The following is a 20137-nucleotide window of genomic DNA, read 5'->3' as shown; positions in this document are numbered from 1 at the left end:
AGGGTCCACTGAAGTTTATGGGACCAATGTGGCCAGACACAGAAGTATTACTCAATTTACCGTATTTTTCGCTCTATAACACGCACCCGACCATAACACGCACGTAGTTTTTAGAGGAGGAAAATCCGTAGGCATGCCACCCGTAGGCATTCCCTCCATAACACGCACAGACATTTCCCCTTACTTTTTAGGAGGAAAAAAGTGAGTGTTATGGTGCAAAAAATACGGTAACTGTGCTGGGTGCCTGGTCTGTCCATGATATGGAAAATTAAGGAGCTCGTTCATTTGTTAATTAGTAAGCCGAAGGAAAGGATGCGCTCCTTAATTTTTCTCCATTCTGGTCTGTGGCAAAAGTCCATCTCTCTGACAGAAAGGAGGAAGGGAGTTACCCGGGTGTGTTCCTTTCCACCACTGCAGAATGGCAGGACCAAATAGGAGCCACTTCAAAATGTCAAGGCGTCCCTGAGATAGGCAGCATTCCGGAATTCTGGGGATGTAAAGTTTAATCAGCGCAAACGGCTTCTTACCAGAGATGGATACCAACTGTGAGAAAAAAGACCAAACTGCGGGGTTTCACAGCAAAATAATATTCTCATTTTTTCAAAGTCGGATGCGGGGTGCAGTACCTGAAATAACATCACTACAGGAGATGTTGGTAGTTAATAAGCTTTTTCTTTCCCCTCTCCTTTCCCTGCCGATGGGGGAACCGAGGTTGAAAATGTAACTCGCTCAAGGCCATCCACACTGTGTTGATTTTAAACAAAACCTTCCCTTTCCATTCTATCCGGGCTTAGCTTTGTGGCCTGTCCAGCAGGCGTTTAAAAAACAAAACAACCCCCATCTGCTACCCTTTGCCTTGGGACCGGTAGCTCTTGCCCTTTGCTTTGAAGCGATGGTGGAGCGGGCCCGGGGCCGAGGGGAGAAGAGCGAAGCACCTTTAAAGTTTGTTTTGAGCTTGTTTAGGAGCCCGAACAAAACCCTCCACTCCGCTCTCTCCCACCTATGCTTCAACTTTTGGTGAACTTGGAACCAGTCCCATGTCTAGGGAGCTGCTAAGAAACGTGCGGCGCAAAAACAATGTACTCCTGCAAAGGAGAGCGGCGCGGACTTTCGTTCTAACTTTACTGATTGATATTGTGCCGCTCAGTTATAGAAGCCCCTTTGCTAGTGAGCCTGACTTGAAGTAATTGAAGGAGGAGACGCGGGAAAAAAGGGATGCATGGATCGGATGGATGGAGAGAGAGAGAGAGAGAGAGAGAGAGAGAGAGAGAGAGAGAGAGAGAGATGTTGCACAGGAATAACCGTGGGGAGCAAATCTCCTCTGCGCAATGCGCACCTCTGTGGGACACCACGATTTCTTTCTTTGCTGGGTGTGTTTAGCAGTCAATTCCACTGTTTCTAAAGGAGACTGCTCCCAAGTCTGCCTGCGTCGGGTAACCTCCTGAACATGGTTCCAGTAAATCGGGGCTGCGGAGACTCCTGTGCCTCTTACATTATTTCAGATCCGGGCAGATCAAAGGTCTCCGCCCCGCGAAACCCCACAAGGGTTCTGTAAGGAGGGCCAAGGTGGGGCGGGGCGGGGCGGGGAGCGCGGACCTGAGCGCCTCTCCACCTCCGGAGGTGTTGCTGTGCAGGAGTCGTGGAGCCGAGCGTTGCGCTTGCTTCATTAAGCTTAATGAGTGAGATCCGAGTGGAGCAGGGCTGGGGTGTCAGCCGTTAGCGGAACCGAACAAAGTATCCTCTAGGCTCTGTTTGTCGCTCACCGGTCGGTGCCAGAAGCAATGCGGCAGCAAACGAAGCGGAAAGAGATGCATTGTGTAGCCAAGACTTCGGCTCTAATAGGCTGCCTAGATTCTATGTCCCATTCATTATTGTCGGATTAAGGGTAGCTCTTTTCTGCCCAAGTAATGCATCTCTCACCTGATTGGCCTCGCACATAGTCCGCGCGGTTTTCTGCTTCAGGTTGCCCAAGAGTTTCTTGCAGAACCATGATTTGCTGACTTCAAAGGCCTCGCTATGGCATCAGCCTTCTGCAAACTACTTTCTTCATAAGCTGGCCTTCCGGTTGGATTGGTTGAGGGGCCGCCACCTCTCTCCCCTTGCTCACACCCCGGTACTACAAGTCAAGATGGTGCTCCATAGGAACCACTTCGATGGGACTTACTATTTCAAACCAAATATGCATGTTATCAAAATGCCTCTACCACCTTAACCTACTTCTTCATCCATTTGAGAATTTGTTTAGTTTTGCCTTCCCATTGTGGTAGATATGAAGATACTCAGTATGAAAACCGGGGAGCAAACTCTGAGAAACTGAAATGACTACATTTCTCAAGGATACTATCTTTGGAAGCACAATTAATAATATTTAATGACTGGCTGGCAAGACATTCACTCACTGAGCACAATTCCTGTCAGTGACCACAGTAACTTGTTTATGAAAAAATAAGAATACTTCATTCTGCTGACTTAATAACAGTTAGAATTTCAATAAGACAACTTTTGTTGTTTGAGAGATAGTAGTCCTGTTGATCAAAGTGGGTAGTAAGCCTTCTGAGCTACACAGCAGCCCTCTTTGGACAGAACCACCCTCCTAATGGAAAACTCATCGTTGCCAAGACACTGCAGAATGCCCAATAGCAAAGTACAGGCTCCAGAAGATTTGGTTCCTAAGCAAGGAAGTGGTGTGCTTCCACTCACTTACATCATGTCCTTACTCTGATGCTTCCATTATTTCCATTTTGAAGGCCATGACATAGCAAATAGCAGTACATTTTGAAGTGCAGGAACTTCTCATGACAGTTCCCACAGCCACGCTCCCTGAGGAAAATGCAAAAATGCAGCAGCTTGTTGATACACCTCCACCCCACCAAAGAGCAAGAGTACATGGGTGTGTGTGTACTGGTTTGCGTGTTGGATTTGGGCTGGAGAGACCTAGGTTCACATCTCCATTCAGACATCAAACGCACTGAGTGAACTTGAGCTAGTTACTGGGTGAGCCTTTCCAGTCTGTCCTCCACCCTCCCCCCAAAAAACCCCTTACAAATCTGGCAAATGAAGTCCTGGCATATTACACCACTGCTCTTTCTATGCAGAGAAGTATCAGAGCTTTGCTCCCCTGTGTTCCTGCTCCACTATACCAATGGGCGTGACAGCTCTGTGCATATGTTGCTAAGAAGCAGGAAATGGGGATACCATAGCTTGGTGTGTGCATCTGCACATGTGGAGCCCTAGTACTGTGGACAAGGACCTGTTTAAAAATCTGATCTTTAGAGCCCCAATTTATACCATTTTTTGTTTGTTTCTGAGCTTTAAAATATCATTTACAGTGTGTTCCCATAACTTTATTTGCAACTGTGGACTAAACATTATTTAACGCTGATGTTCTCATAATTCTGACAAAGCAACCAGATTATGTACTAAGCAGATACGTTTTGCAGTTTATAACATGAGCATAGCTGTTCAAATCTGTATCACGCAGTGTCCCTCCATTTAACAGCTTGATCCATCCATGGCCAAAGAAACAACTTCTAAAAACAGTTCCGTCAAAGCACCCAAAAGCATAGGGTGAAAGTACTTTTGTACTTTTCAATAACTATCAAAAAGCCATAGCACTTACTGACTTGGTTAGCACTTTAATAAAACTGCTGGAAGGTGTTGAGTTGTGCTGCTGCAGATGCACCATGCCGTTTTCTCTCTCCCTTTTCAAGGAAGCTTTATTTCCAATCTGTGCATGTCCCTAGCTTCCTACCGGAATCCTATAACTTTTCACAGTACAAATATTATGGTGGACTTTTTTTTTGTCCTGCTTTTGTTTTAGTAAACGTTTCTTCCTTGTAGCAAGAACAGTTGCCAGGATAGCTCCTTTATCTATGAGTGTGTATACACACTGTGTGATAACGCGCAGCCAGTGCTGGATGCAGGTGCCTTTTTGGAGTGCTGTATGCATGACATCATCCCAATGCCATCCCCATCCTGCACTATTTGCCAATCCAAAGCAAATTTTGCTGAAACCGTTGTAATCTGCTTTGTGCCTAGCATGCACTTCTCAAGCGCTTGCTGCAGACATGTGTACAGAGGAGAGTGCTTTGTCAGGTCACCTCCTACTGGGGCAGACCTACTGACACTGCAGGGCTGTGCCAACCCCCCTCACCATGTTTAACTTGTCAATGAACAAAATAAGTTAAATAGGAAACAGTACAGTGACTTACTCACCTCTGTATACTTCTGAATACCAGTGTATCAGCACACCAGTTTCTACCTCTCTCTTTCAAAAGGGCGAAAAGTACCTGAACTCAGATGACACACTAATTGAGGAGAGGGGTCTAGAGAACACCAGTGTGCACTAGTTGGAAAACATGCCCTCCGGTGTACATAGACAATACAGATAGTAGCTGCTGCTTTAGAGGAAGTTATTGTTTGAAGGTGTGTACAATTGCAAACCGTTACATACAAAAGCACACTGTGAAAAAACAAGCCCTATATGTTTGAAAGGCTACTTGTATACGCAGTTTATGAATTGAACTGAGTGAGTCTTAAAAACTTGCATGGGATTATGCTGCATGAGTGAAGTATTTGAAAAGGGGAATTTGTCCAAATACAGCTTCTCCTGTCATAGCAGAACTGTTAAGTAGGAAAGTTGTATCTGGAAAAAAATATTCGTTCGTTCTATATAACAGACAGGAATCTCCTCATTGTTGACTTGGCAACCCTAGCTGTAACATAATATCTATTTTTCAAGACCGTTGTGTTGGTGTTTGATGGTCAGGCGCAGAAGGCAAAGAAACACCGACTCCAAACATGCATTAGATATCCAACAGTTGCAGATCTATTAAAATGACATTGTGAACTTTTCTGTATCAGTTTGATGCAGTTTGATGTAGTAAACATGTTTAATGCTGAAAATTTACTATGAGTCACACTTACAAAGACTTTAAGAGTGGAGGAGTTGCAGCGCAGATTATAGCTCTTTCTGCACCAAGGTCAAGAACTCGTACAGGCCAAAACAAACTCTATATGATCTACTACTGGTTTCCTTTTAAGTCCCCCCCCCTTTTTTTGCTTAAAGTTAACTTCCTTTTATTTCACTCCAACTGACATTAATCCCTGTTGTATGAATGTCTTCCCCTCCCCCTACTTCATTTTCAAAACATCTCTGGAAGGGAAGACTGACTTTTGTAGTACTTTCTTTGCAGTGGCTTAGGAGGTTCAGTTCATAATAATTGAAACAATCCAATTATTTTCAATTAGTTCTAGTACTTCAGACTCATTTAAAGCAGATATTTGAATATATCCATTGGTTCAAAAAATGTATTCTATTGCATGTTGATATGTAAGCCAATTTTAATGAGATTTGAATATTGTTGTGTGCCATCCCAATGTATGAGTGGCGCAAGATTCCAGGGGTTTCAGGCACTGACCTAGGGTTCAGTTTCCTCGTAATGAGGGACAGCGGAGACTGTGGTGTCTTTATGATATGTGGTTTATTTACACATATATTCAACCTGAGCCTACAGTGGAGGGGCTCACAGCATTAATGCCCTGAGAAGGTCTTGAGTCACAGCCTTGGATTCAAGCAGATATCAAGTATGTCTCTCCCTCTCAGGCTTCTGCCTGCCTCCTGCTTCTAGCCCAGCTCTCTCTCACAAAACTCTGGCTTTTGTCCTTCTAACTACCAGCCAGTTGAGGGAGGGGAGGCCTAACCACATGCTTGGTGAGGCATTACCAAGAAGCTGGCCTGGCTATTTCAGCTGCATCTAGGAATTAGAAGGCACTCAGGCATACAGCCTAAGCCCTCAACCACTCATAACACTATGTTATATGACATAAGTTCTTTTAGCCATCATAGAGGGCTCATGGAATTATTTACTGCTCCCTCATAAATCAGAAACAGTATTTATTTATTTCCTTACTCGCTCATTCTCTGGATCTTCCAGGCTTCTATTCTGGTTCATTGTCATGAATGACTGGAGTAGAAACAGAAACTAGCAACAGCATATTTTGGCTGCATTCCTATACACACTTACCTGGGAGTAATTCCCAATTTATTTAATGGGCTTAACTTCTAAGTAGATGGATTGCACGGTCAGGGGAATAATCTGATCATTCTGGTCAGAAGAGGTATCTTCTAAGGGAAAGGTCCTCCTGTAGAAGTGAACTGAGGTTGCATTGACACTATCTCATTTGTTATTTTTCCATACATGTATCCGCAGGTGCTCTGTTGCAATCAATTACTGTGCATTAGCCATTCAGAAACTCTTCTCTTCAAATTGCAGTCTTAGGGTTATATTACGTATGTTAATGAGTCTGCACAATTGCAGCATTTACACCCCTGTGCATTGCCTTCCACTTTATAGCCTGCTCACTTCAACAGCAGCTGTTTTTTCTTCTGGGAGGCAGGCTTCAATCAATTACACAGCCATGTGCCACAATACTTGTCCTTAGTTCAAGGGTGACCAATGTGGCACCAGCGGGTGAACATGCATCCACAGAGACATTCCATGTGCCCACAGGGTCCTTCCCATCATGGAAACAAAGAGGTCTGCTACACTGCTTGTTTGTGGTGTGTGTGTGTGTGGTTAGGGATGTGTGTATAAGACCCAATACTGGCCTAGTATCTGTGCATTTAAAAAAAAGCTGATCTTTTTTTTCATTCACTCTGTGCCATAGGAGCCAACTCCTAGCAACAAGGTCCCTTCGGCTCCCCCCAATAAAATATTGGAGGGGCCACCCCCCCCAAGTTGAATGGAATTGGCATTCAAATGGTGTGCATGCTCCATTTCTTACGATTTCTTACGATCAATTATGTGGGCAGGGGCTACCTGAGTCCCCCAATAGTTTATTCAAGTTGGCACCCCTGCTCTGTGCTCTATCAAGTTTTGATCTCTGCTTTGAGTTCTGAGCCATTCTGCGTAAAACAAAGCTTTGTGGTCTCCATTCATCATAATCAGGAATTTAAAAATTGTGATTTCCTTTCCCCCCTTTTGTCCAAAGTGGATGAAATTTACAGGAACAAATTTAAGTCTGCCAAAATTCAGACATATTGGTCAAGGGGCTTTTGTCAGGAGCTTTGCTCTATAAAAACTGTATTAGGGCAATATCTTTATTAGGCCATTTCGACATTTAAAAATAAATAAATCCAGGACTTGCTTGTGTCCTCAGGCCTCCAACAGACCTTAGGCATGAAGCTCTGTTTTTATATGTGTGTTAAAGCAGAGCAACGCAGGATTTTTAAAAAGTCAATGATGCTTTAAACTTTTTTTTTAATCATCCACTGCTGTGCTTTAACAAACAACACAGAGTTATTCAATGCTCTGCAGGAACCAGTTTGCACAGCCTCACTTCTTGCAAAGTCCACAGACTAGAGAAACAAGGAGATATACCAAAAATTTGAGGTTACTCAATGAAACTATTTTACAGCAGATTTTGGAGAAACTAGGTACTCCACAAAAGCATAATTAATGTATAGAACTCACTGCTATTTAATTTGGTGACAACCATTAGGCTAGATGGCTTTGAAAAGTAGTTAGACTGATTTTGCTCCATGAGTTATTCTATCAATGGTTATTAGTTATGATGGCTACCTGGAACCTGCTTGTTCATAAGCAACAGTTTGAGATGTATTGCCTTCCTTCATGACCTATTTGTGGTTTCCCAGTGGGTATCTGGTTAGCCTCTGTGGGAAGCTGTATGCTGGACTAAATGGATCCCTTCTTTGATCTAGCAGACTTCTGCTTAGGTTCTTAAGATACTGCAACCTGTGCCTGAGTTCAAAAATTGTCCTGATTTCTAAATCCTTTTGGCAATTGCCTTCTCCTGTATCTACACATATAAAAATGGGTTTTCCATTCAAGCAAAAACTGCATATGGTCTGGCTACTCCTGTCACTACTGCACTGCAAGATGAAAATGCTGCCCTAGCAGAAATCTCCATTCAGTGTAACTCTTAAAAATATACATACAAGTCATTTCAGGGCCTGGACCTGGCAACCTGAGTGGCTTTCTGCTGGTGACAAGATGAGTAAGTGTATTACTTGATGAAAAAGCAAATGAAGGAAAAAAAGGAGATCTTGTGGAGGAGGCCCTTATAAATGAACTGTCAAATGAAATAAAGTTAAAGGAAAATCTCCTGCTGTAAATGCAGAGGTCTGGCGCTTCTAATAAAAATCAGGGCCCTGGAGGAATTAATTACATCAGCATTACAGGAAGAATTCATGGAATTGCAAAATGTAGTGGCACAGACCAGCACGAGCTGCTGTTGCAAATGGGGAAACTGCAGGAGAGTCTTAACAATTTCTGAGCTGATATGCAGGACATTGTAGTCACATAATAGCAGTTTAGACACTCTCATGAATAATAGTATTCAGCGGTAATGACAAATGATATTACGCATAGTTCGCAGCTGAAGTCATTTAACTTTATTTCTTTGCTTCTAAGGGTGTATATTAAAAGTGGTCCAGTGAAATCTGAAGAGAAAATGGTAAAAAAAATATATTTGAGTGAAATTAGTTCTAATTAAATTTAGAAAGGTTTGGTGATTTATAGTGGTGTGTGTGTTTGTGTGTATCTATCTCTACCTCTATCTATCTGTATCTCAAAATTCACAGTGAATGGCCAGCACACCAAGACTTTCCCCAGAATAATGTTTTCTGATAACAAAGAACAGGGGCAAATGGATGTCTGATAGCAGAGCAGGGCTATGTGCAGGCTGCAAGAAAGCCTTGGGGTGCCTGATATGGCCCTGGGACTTTATGTTGTCTTACCCCTGATGCAAGTATGAAAGAGAATCAAGGAAGGTAACTTCTTTTCCTTCACCAGGAAGGTTCCTTTAGCAACTTGTAAGAAAGTTGATCTTAGCTGTTTGTTGTTGTTGTTTAGTCGTTTAGTTGTGTCCAACTCTTCGTGACCCCATGGCCAGGCCCTCCTGTCTTCCACTGCCTCCCGCAGTTTCGTCAAACTCATGCTGGTAGCTTTGACAACACTGTCCAACCATCTCGTCCTCTGTTGTCCCCTTCTCCTTGTGCTCTCAATCTTTCCCAACATCAGGGTCTTTTGCAGGGAGTCTTCTCTTCTCATGAGGTAGCCAAAGTACTTTTCTCCTAAGAGCTCCAAGGAAATGGGAGCATTTTCATGTAATAATTAGTCCTCTGAAAGAACTATGCAGTAACAGGAGTACCAGCGTGGCCCTGCGACTGTGGGTAACTGGGTCTGTGGGTGCCCATGCAGCATGCATGACCATAGAACCAAAATTTGTAGGTGTGCGGCCCCTTCATGAGTAATTTTGTGGGTGCTTGGGCACCAGGGCCTCAGGGAGTTGGCACCTATGTGCAGTAAGTATTTGCTTGGATCACTACAGTACTAACCTGCTGTTATGGGGTGGAAGTGTCCAATGACAATCATGTAATGGGTTTTGCAGCTATTTTAGTTCTCCTTTTAAAAAAATAGAAACATTTACATACCACCTCACGTCAGTGCTCAAAGAATAGTCACCAGATATTATATTAATAACATTAAGGTGATGTTGTCTAAGAATGTTTTAATAATAATAAAAATGAAACAATAAAAAGCATTTGTGTTCACAAACTTCATAGCTGGTGGAGCCCAGTTTGAAGTTCAGGTTCTTATGGTTTTTTTTTACTTGGAGTCAAGTTACTTTATGAAGCAATATTAATCACCTATCCCTATAGCTGTTTCAGTTAATTAACTATTGCAGTCTTCATTGAAGAGTAAAAAAATATAGGTGGAACTGAGCTAACAAGCCCCATCAGTGGAAGCCCTACAGAAGGCCTTCTGCTTGCATTATAGGGCTTTCCTTCCTCTCCTCCTCCATACCCCCACACCCCTAAAAGTTGATGAGGAGGGATCCTGGAGAATCCCCAAGAACATCACATGGGGAAGGAGAGGGGGGTTCAGATCAAAAGAGCGTGATGCTGAATTCCACCCCAGCTCCCCCAAAGCAATAATTTGCTGTTATGGGTCTATAAATACTGTAAATTAATTCCATGTAATGTTTTTCGTCTTTGCAGAACTAATTTTGTTATATCATATTTTATGGACATTTTAAAAACACTATAAGGGAAGTATTCAACTAAGTGTTACTCTGAGTAGACCCACTGAAATTAATGACCTTAGTCTTGTTCATTAATTTCAGTCAGTCTATTCTAAATAAAACTTAGTTGAATGCTACCCTGGAAGTAGTATGATATATTCTCCTCTGATATTCTCCTCTTTTTTTATTCTTTTCTTTCTTTTTAATTCAGCCTTACAGATAAGCACCATGTTGGCAAAGCAATAAATTACTTTAAACTGCTTTACCTTTATTTTTGAAATGTTTTTTTTTAAAGAAGAAAATAAGAATATTGCTTCTCAGTTAAAACAAATTATTTGAACTGGATCACATAACTTTAGATCTAACTTTAAATATTTTTGTAACAGTGACAATTTATACCAAATGACCTCACAGCTTGAATGCATGACATGGAATCAAATGAACTTGGGATCTCAACTTAAGGGGTAAGGTTTATGTTTTTGTTTTGTTTTTAAATCAATCTTATATTGCAGAATTATGATATAATTTATTTTTTGATAAAACGACTTATCAAAATATTAAACTTCTTAGCATGTGGATATTTGTCACTGACATCCTGGCTGTTTATGTTTGTGTGTGTGTGTTAGATTTTGAAATGCTCAATAAAACCATTTTTTTCTTGAGCGTGTTAAGCAGTTAAAGGGCACAAGAGAGCAATATTATCTAATTTGTTATGAGCTATAATCTTTTATATAACACATTATAGGTGCGGATTGCATTCATTTTATAACATTTGAAAAAAAATATGGTGCAGTCATAAGCACTTCTGATAATCATGCTTTCACTTACACTGGTGTAATCGTGTAGATTTACAGTATCCATTGATGTACAGTGAAATCTTATTTATGTCTACTCAAAAGTAAGTCCCATTGAGTTCAGTTGAACTTACTCTCAGGTAAGAACATACAGTATATGACTGCAGCCTGATAGTCCCATAGATGCCTTGGCTGTGACAGCATTCATTCATTGATGTGGATGGTATTCTGGACTAACCAGCCTTTTTATTTTTGGGGTGACTTTCAGAACAGCGGCACTATTTTTCACCAGCATTTCTTAACAAAACCATACACCTTGAATAAACTTGCAGCTTTTTGGAATAACTCCATAAATGGAGCTGATCAAAATCTGTGCCTACTGCATCCAGCCTTCCCAAAACTGCAGGGCTGTGTCGCAGGGAGCTGGCGAGATGGAGAGTACCTAGGAACAGGGCCAGCAGGCAGAAAAATAAAGTTTGGGCATAATAACCACATAGAAAAAGCCATAGTCATTGCCTAGTATAAACCCAAGCCTGACCAGGGATACCAGATGTTGGGGTCTGGGTGATGCCTGGGGTTGGGGAACTGAGTTCTCTGGGTTTGGAATGGACCCAAGTGCTAAAGTTCATCAGTTTGGAAAGGGTGTGGAGGCAGGGTCCAACACAACAGGATTTTATTTACTTACGATACATAATGGAGGGTGGATATGTGGGGAAAACCTCGTTTGGCCCTTTAATTTTCTGTCAACTGGTCCCAAAGAGGGGAAATCCTAAGGCTGATCTGGAAGCTTTTACAGCTTACAGCTTTTACAGAAGAAACCAGTGGTCTGCTTGGATGGGCTGTGTCACTCTGGAGCCTGAGGCAGGACTATGGGCCTGGAGATGGTTTTAGTCAGTGGCCTTGCTTGCTCACAAAAAGAGCAACAGAGCTCAGGTCAAAGCCACAGTGGGTCCCGGTTCCAGCCACAGTGGCTCCTGACAGTAACAATGCCGCAGCCCACGCTTTCCTTTTCTCCATCCCTTTTCAAATGTCTTATTTTAATCTTCCTCCCCATTTCTTTATACTTTTTCCGTCTCTTGCGTCCTTTTATTACCTTGAATTCTCATAGATCTTACCGTACATCCTTTGCCTTTGCTTTTCCGCTGTCCCTCCCATTTTCCTTAGCTTCCTCCCTATGGACCGGACTGTTGTTCTCTCCCACCTGTAGGGAGTGGGCTCCAGTCTGGCCACTGCTTGCCCAGAAATTGTTTCCTGTTACCCTGGAAGCAGGAAGTCCTTCTTGAAGGAGCCGCATGCTACTAAAGATATTTGATGAGGCTGCAGGCAGGATATGGGGGTGGTTATGGACAGTGCACTCCTTTCTTTCCTGAAGTTTGAACAGAGTGGGGAGATGAAGGTCATTATAAGTATAGCAATCAGAGGACAACTCACAGAATTTAATGTTGGCTAGCATGTTTTGGTGGAGTAGAACCTTTCGACTGTGTGAGTTATAAATGCTATTTGTATCTGGTGTGTAGATTTGAAATCAACATTTGAGAGAAAATGCATTTTCACAAATGTATGAAAGAAATGATTCACTATATTTTAAATAATTATAATTGCTTTATTTTAATTTATATGTAATTGCTTTTTTCTGGCAAGGTGTTTACTTGCATCTTCTGAGAGTAAAGCTGCAGCATTTTATTTTATTTTTTAAAAGATAGATGGGTATTAACTACAGTGGTACCTCTCGTTACGAACTTAATCTGTTCTGGAGGTCCGTTCTTAACCTGAAACCGTTCTTAACCTGAGGTACCACTTTAACTAATGGGGCCTCCCGCTGCCACTGCGCCGCCACCGCATGATTTCTGTTCTCATCCTGAGGTAAAGCTCTTAACCCGAGGTACTACTTCTGGGTTAGCGGAGTCTGTAACCCAAAATGTTTGTAACCCGAGGCGTTTATAACCCAAGGTACCACTGTAATAGATAATAGTTGGATCCTTCTGGTGTTAGCATGTTGAAAATAATTTTGGTTTGAAGAAAAGCAAATTTCCTTATCCTATCTTATAACAATACTTATTTGTGGACTGAAATCCCACAGTTCAAACAGCCTAGCTGCAACTGGAAGAGTTGTCTCACTTATTCTCACTGAGACCAACGTGCGTTAAGTGCACATTTCTCTGTGTTGGAATTCCTCCACACCCTCCCATTTGAGGTTCTGAATTAGGTTTTCCTGACTATGCTTTGTGTATTTGTTGAAACCAAGCCCTAACAGAAGCATGAAAAATTAGATCTGAGCATTCCCCATCCACACATAATCAATTATTGTCAAGAGATTCTTTCTAAAAAAAAATTAAAATAGTGGGAAGGGAGACATAAAGATGAAGTAGTAGTAGTTGCTCATCCAGGTCTCCCCCCACCCCCAAAAAATCCAGCATGCGCAGACATAGTACGTACTTATTATACAGAAGCCCTGGAATGAGCTGAAAACTAAATAAAGATAGAGTGTAAGTAATGTGAGTTTGACATGACACTAAACAGAAATGGATTAACCTATAGTGCAAGAGATATCCTAACATGTCACTGGAAATCTTAACCAAAATGTATACTATCTAATTATGGGGAGGTAGCATTATTAGATAGCACTCTTATTCAGTGCTACTTGTTTCAAATGATTCAGCACTGCATATGCTAGCAATTAAAAAAAACACTTTTTCTATTTGAGCTCATTTTCTATGTGTTGGACATGAGGAGTCCCACCCCCTTAAAAAAGAAAGGAAATAAAATTGGGCCAGTAAGCAAATTTACAGTGAGAACAGTATGATGGAGCGCATTGTTTATGTTGCTATGGCAGCACTGAGAAAACGTGTCATTTATTATATGGAAACTGCTACATATAAAGTCATGCTAAGATGACTGAAAATCGAAACCTGTAGTTATCTCAGTGGTGTGGTTGCAATCCGTTGCGAATAAACGGAAGTTAATGATGCTACTTATTCATCTTGGTAAGCTTATAAAAACAAATAAGCCCTACTCCTAGGATGTAGCAAACTGTTATATCCTCTATTGCAGGGCTTGGGAACCCATGACCCTCCAGATGTTATTGAACCACAAATGCCATAATCCCTGACCACTGGCTGGGGCTGATGGAAGTGCAAACCCAACAACATCTGGAAGATCACAGTTTTCCCATCTCTGCTGGATAGTTTGAGCACAGATGGGAATAATATTAACAGCACATATCTCCAACTGATTAAAGGATTCTTAAGCTACTTCCTTGGTGAACGTTATTGTATGACCCATGTAATGTGTTTGCAGACTTCAGTGAGCCCCTGTCAGGCAAAAATGCAGGATACAAATAAATAATAATAATAACAACAACAATAACAATAATGTTCTCTTGCATCCCATTCAGATATGGTACTTGTTACATTGCAAAAAAATAAATAAATGTGCAGGATAAAATTCACGTTAAATAGTGATGTAAAATGTAACGGTAACATGGTAATGAACTGAGGCCAATGTTTCCAGCGGTACCTTTGACATCTGGCATGTAACTCACAGGAGAGAAAAAATGGAAAGAAGACCCAGTTTCTCAACAATCCATCACATTACATGGTTTTGATTTTTTAAAAAAAATCTCAATACAATACCCACTTCTTCCTTTTTTTTTTTTGGAGGCCATTTCGGACTTTTCTCCTTCATTGTCTGCAATTTCCTCTTTAGATATGATGTTTTGTCTCTTCTAGAGAAAATATCCTGCAAAATGAAGAAGCATATAAACCTTGTCTGAGATCCAAGTAATTAAAGCAAGGAAGAGGTTACTCTTTAGGGATCTGAGTGGTGGTGGAGGAGGAAACCCCCTGGCTTAAACAGAAATATTGAAAGTAGAATGAAGACAATAAATGGCATTCTATGCATCCATAAGTGCAGACTTTTAGCAGTGATGCGACCTGGGTTGTTTAGGAGGAAAAAGCAAAGAGAAGATGGAATCATGATGAACGATCTATGGTAAAGTCAATTTAAATGTTTTGGTATAGGCCAAGATTGTAGAATCTGTGGAAAATCAGAGCTAGACATAGCCTCATCGTTGGTAATATGAGCCAAAATAGTTATCTGTCTTCTTTGGCTGAGAGAGTTACAAAACACAGCGCCTTCAGTTTCAGTTGCCATGAACATAAGCTACTCTTCCTAAGATTTACATCTTTAAAATACATGGACTGTTCATAAGGGATTCCCAGGAGTGTAGTGTTTCAGATGTTTCCCTCCTTCTTGAAGAACTTAATGAATATTGGCATCCTTCTTTGCATTGAAATATGTGACTTCTATATATCTCTTCACAGATTATAGCCTTTATATACTTGCTGTCACTTCCCTATGTGATTCAGTTAAGATTTCCTTCCCATACTATACTGCAACAAATGTTTGAAAAGGATTTCAAAATCTGAGAAATGATTTTTTTAAAAAGTACCATAGCAGATTCTGCTTGGGGGCATATGTGATTGGACATAGGCATAGCCCTAATAGTACACAATGATGGGTGGTGTACACAGAAATCATCTCCATACCTAGCTTCTGGAACAGCCTTCCAGAAGGGGTAGCTGTTGCTGGATTTAGGCCCCAACTTGTCAAACACTTGGTTTTAGTACGACTGATGATTTTCTGAAAGGGAATCACTGTCCTTTGAACAGCTCTCTTCAAGGGTCACCAAGCTTTGGGCCCCACTTGGAATTTTGAGGAAGTGCCATGGGCACCAGTCATAAAACAGCTGCCATTGGGGTGTGACGCAACACAAAATGGTTCCATGGTTGTGGCACAACACACAGTAGATACTTTGAAGGCGCAACCACATCTAAAAGAGCAGAAAAGGAGGTGGGAACGTAAAATGGTGTGGGCATATCACTCACCTGTCAGCAACCCTCATTAATTAGTGGGAAAGGTACCCAAATCAGCCACTGCCACACTCAAGAGAGAGGAGCTCTTTGCAACTCTCCTCTGTTCAAAATGAATGGGAAGGTGGGTATCCAATCCTGGAATCCAATGAAGTTTAATGGGGTGTGTTCAGTGTAGAAGAGTCTGAGCCTGTGCAAACAGGAACTGGGCAGGAAAAACTAACATGTTATCATGTATTTTTGAACCATAAACAACTTACCTAAGCCACCCCCACGCCCACCACTATATCCCTGTCCAGCAACTGTGCTCCCCAGATTCGGTGCTGCTGAGGGTATCACCTGCCCTGGAAGTCCACTTAGAAACTGGGCTTTTAGTGTTGCAGCTCCAGATCTCTGGAATTAATTATGAGACAGGTGTCCAGTGTTTAGGCACCTGAGGTGTGATCCAGTCATTTGTGAAAAATTAATTGTACATCTATAGAGTTTGCAGAAATGGTTTAAATTGTTTTCAGAATTTGGATTTATCTTACTTTTTATTGTGTTGTACACTGCTTTGATGGCCTCAATCTGCGAAGAGGTTTATAAATTTGGTAAAACACTGTATAAATAAATATATATATTCTGAGACCTTTCACCATAGGAAGTACTAGCAGGCATGCTGGTATCTGTGGGCACTGTATCGTTGACACTGAAATAATAGCAAGTTCATGTACTCCATTGTGAGTAAACCTTAAACCACAGATCAAGTGATGTATATGACATTCGGTAAAATCACACATGCACAAATGAGATGTGTTTTTCAGGACCCTAACCCTGCTCCTGAGACTGTGATTTCATAGAACCAGAGTTATAGCGGACCCAAAGGATCATGTAGTCCAACTCCCTGCAATGCAGGAATCTCAGCTATATTTAACTGTTTTTAATACTGATTCTTAAATTGTCCAAACCTACCCTCAGACCTGCTGGTGAAAGGTGGGTGATAAATTCTTTTTCATATTAAAACAGTACACTCCAAATATAATCAATTCACATGACCCTAAAATTAAATTGCAATTAAACCAAACCATTCATTTTGTGTTTGACAAAAATGCATTTAAAATTATGATGATGACTTATTATTTATTAAGTGCATGATATTCTAGATACAATTAAAAACAAAAGCCAAGCCCTTGCCAGTGGTGTAACAGTCAATGAACAACAGTGGGAGTAATAACAAAGAACTACAGAAGGAAATGATATGTTATTTTAAGGGAGGTTCATCTGCTGCTTCTTTTTCACAATTTATCTGCTAATCTACCACTTTAAGCAACCCTCTTTTATGCTACAAACACACAAAAAGTAGAAGTTAGGATTCCCTGCTCTGTGAATATTTCTACTGCTGAGATTTCTAGTGTTTATAAATGCAGTGTGGACAGAGCAATTCTAACAAGGGACTAGGGAGATGTGGAGCGGCAAATTTACTGCTGCCTGTCCGGTTGCCTCCTGCTGGCCAGGCAGAAAGGTGGTGCAAGCAGTAGGTTTTTTTTGTTTTGTTGTGTCAGCTCCAGGATGGCATATCAGGAGGAGACTTGAATCTAGCAGATCCAAACTCTCTGGTGCCCTCAGTCCCTGACCCCACTCATGCCCTGTTTGGGGGTTTTCTGCTGGATTCCGCCCCCCAGAGCTTCTACTGCCCCAGAACCTGCCTCCCCACTCAGCACCACTTCTCTCTGCTGGTGGAGAGGTGACTGTGCCAGCCTACCGCTTCCCCATCCTAAGTGGGGTTATGGATTTTCTTTTTTTTAAAAAAAATCCAAAGCGATATACAATAAACTATATTTAAATAACTGCAGAGGTTCAAAGCCATATATTAATCATAAACCGGAACACACGAGGGCTTATCAGCAATGTTTCACACTCTTTCCAAATAGGTCATGCTGAAGTAACACAAGTTCACAGATGCACACGACCTTTTCTTTATCCTGATTTTACTGGCATGGAAGTGCATGCAATGTTCTTTGTTCACAACAGGGCTTTCTCACCTCCTTCCTATCCCATCATAGCCTGGCATGGCTTCTGAAAAAAAGCCGGTCCTTAAAAAAGATCTTATTCAATCTAAGCCAAAAAAGAAAAGGTTGTCAGTGTTTGTAAAAAAAAAGAAAGAAAAAAGGAAAGGGTTCTGACCTCCCTTTGTCTCCTCAGCCTGGTCCTCAGACCCTTGTCGGCATAAAAGAGTCCATGAGAAAAGTATCCTTGAGGAGTTTTATTCTTAAAAGTCTTTGTGCAAAAGCAACTGACCAACTGTACACACCAACACTACCAGCTTTCACTAACCAACCAACCAACCCAACTCAGCAACAAACTAACATTTCTCACTCTATATATACAACCTGGTGCAGGCCGCTGACTCATGCTGACCCAGCTTTATTCACATTAAAGAAACAGCGGCCATTTTAGCCGTGACAAGGGTGTATTAAATCTATACAACACTGCCAATCTTTGACAATTACTTTCTCCCATGGTATGTAGTTTAAACACTAATGACCCAACTACATTTCCGTCATCCACTACTTTTTTTCATGGTTATGGTGGTTCCACTTGCAAAAAAAAAAAAAAAAAAAAAGAATAAGTTTTGGTTCTTCTTCAAATTGGTGACTTCCCAATATGACCAGCATGTTAAAAGGATTTCCAGAACACTGACTCCCAGCAAATGTCAAGTACCTGCCATCATAAAATTTTCTGGAAGCTGCCTGGTGCTGTTTCCAAGCCTGAATATAATTCAAATTAGAACTCAGAAGGCAAAGACTGCAATAAGCAATAGGTGCGGATCAGGATATGCACGAGCAGAACCCCATTCCCAACTTCCCCTCCCCAGTAGAAGTGTTCTTTGGGCGTTTTGCAACAAGATTGGATGGGGTGTTGGGGGATGAAGCAGGAAGGGGGAAATGGAGGAGCTAATTTAATAGGTACAATTAGTGGAGCTCAATGAAAGCAATGGGCTTAAGAGTACCTAACTGTTCTAGACTGTGGCACTGGCCTTGCTTGGGCAATGAGAATGCCTCAACAGAGTTTTACTTTTTCTTAAAAAAATAAAATGTAAATAATCTTCATAATACATCTGCTTGGTAGTAGCATTATTACCAAAGAAAGCAGCAGTGTATATTTTTCAGTGCTATGATGACAATCAGTTGCGTAGCGTGGGGGGTGCAGGGGGGGCTGGCCGCACCGGGCGCAACCTCTGGGGGTTAGGGTTAGGGGGCGCAAATCCACGGGTTAGGGGGCGCAAATTACTTGCCTTGCCCCGGGCGCTGACAACCCACGCTACGCCAATGATGACAATTGTTTTAAATAATCACATTGAACATTATTTCATTATTTTCCTAAATGAAAGTGGCATATTTTCTGTGCCTCACATTTTTGGCTGCTTCTCCATACTAAAATCCTGATCTTTTTCTTGAACTGCTATTAAGTTATGGCTTAATGTGGTATCTGTTCTGTGTAATCTCCCCCCCCCCCGACTTCCCCCCAACTGTTTAAAAAACATCCAGGGTTGATGGTGATGAATCACTCAGTTTTCATATTTTATGCTGATGTTTGCTAACTTGCCTCTGGATTCCCTAGAAAAAGCTTAGTACATCTTTATTAACCTGGGGCTCTAGTTTATCCATCCTACGAACAATGCCAGTGTAACAAAATAAAGGTTGTGGAAGGAAGTAATTCAAGGATTCATACTTTTCAGATATCTTTTTATTGGTTTTTTTTTAAACAAAGTTGTCATGATTCTTCAGAGCTGCTCTGTTTTTCGTCACACATTTTATTATATAAGATATACATTTAAATAGCCTTGGATGTACTATATACTATTATGCTCAATCATTTTACATTTCTTCTGTCCCAAGGATCAAGTATTTTTTTGGTCTTCTAAACAGAGAAATACATAATGCTTGCTTAACATTTTGGGGGTATTTTTTTGTTTCTCGGTTGTGAATGCATCTTTTTTAGCACTTGAAATAAGGTGTTCAAATTGTTTGAATTGGCAGTTGTGTTTTATACTGCTCTAGGCTCCTGTGGGCTATTGCAGTATAATCCAGGCTGTGGGTTGTATCCAAATAAGACATACTCTGAGTAGACCAATTGAAACCAATGGACTTACATTTATTATATCAATATCAACGGGTCTAACTTTGAGTAGGACTTAGTTGGCTACAGACTATTTATGCTGTTGCTGTTGCAAATATAGTTTTTTGTCTTTTATTGATTTTAATTATTAATTCAGTATTTTTAAAATAATGTCTTGCTTGTAAGCCACCCAAGAAATTTTTATTGAAGGGCAACTTTATAAGTAATATGTAGTAGTAGTAGTAGTAGTAGTAGTAGTAGTAGTAGTAGTAGTAATAATAATAATATATTCATCCATACTTACATAATGCACAAAGACACATGGAT

The 20137-nt window shown here is 41.1% G+C and overlaps 2 protein-coding genes across 10 annotated transcripts in view; both read left to right on the top strand.

Moving 5' to 3' along the window:
* Nucleotides 1–20137, top strand: part of CCDC73 (coiled-coil domain containing 73) — a 247719-nt gene that overhangs the window by 160109 nt on the left and 67473 nt on the right. The window lies entirely within an intron of this gene.
* WT1 (WT1 transcription factor) overlaps nt 1–20137 on the top strand; it is a 51125-nt gene that overhangs the window by 12529 nt on the left and 18459 nt on the right. For 5 of the 9 annotated variants that reach the window (XR_014516940.1, XR_014516941.1, XM_083464927.1 and 2 more), the window contains exon 4: nt 10434–10511. The exons of the other annotated variants lie outside the window; for them this stretch is intronic. Coding sequence is in view for 3 of the 5 variants with exons in the window: in XM_083464927.1 (XP_083321053.1) it covers nt 10434–10511 (78 nt within the window). In the remaining 2 variants the exon portion in view is untranslated. The remainder of the gene's footprint in view (nt 1–10433; nt 10512–20137) is intronic. 9 annotated transcript variants of the gene reach the window in all.

Source organism: Podarcis liolepis, assembly GCF_965112155.1.
Source record: "Podarcis liolepis genome assembly, chromosome: 1".
NCBI lineage: Eukaryota > Metazoa > Chordata > Lepidosauria > Squamata > Lacertidae > Podarcis > Podarcis liolepis.
The sequence above is the reverse complement of the archived record's forward strand: the minus strand, read 5'-3'. Positions and strand labels throughout refer to the sequence as shown.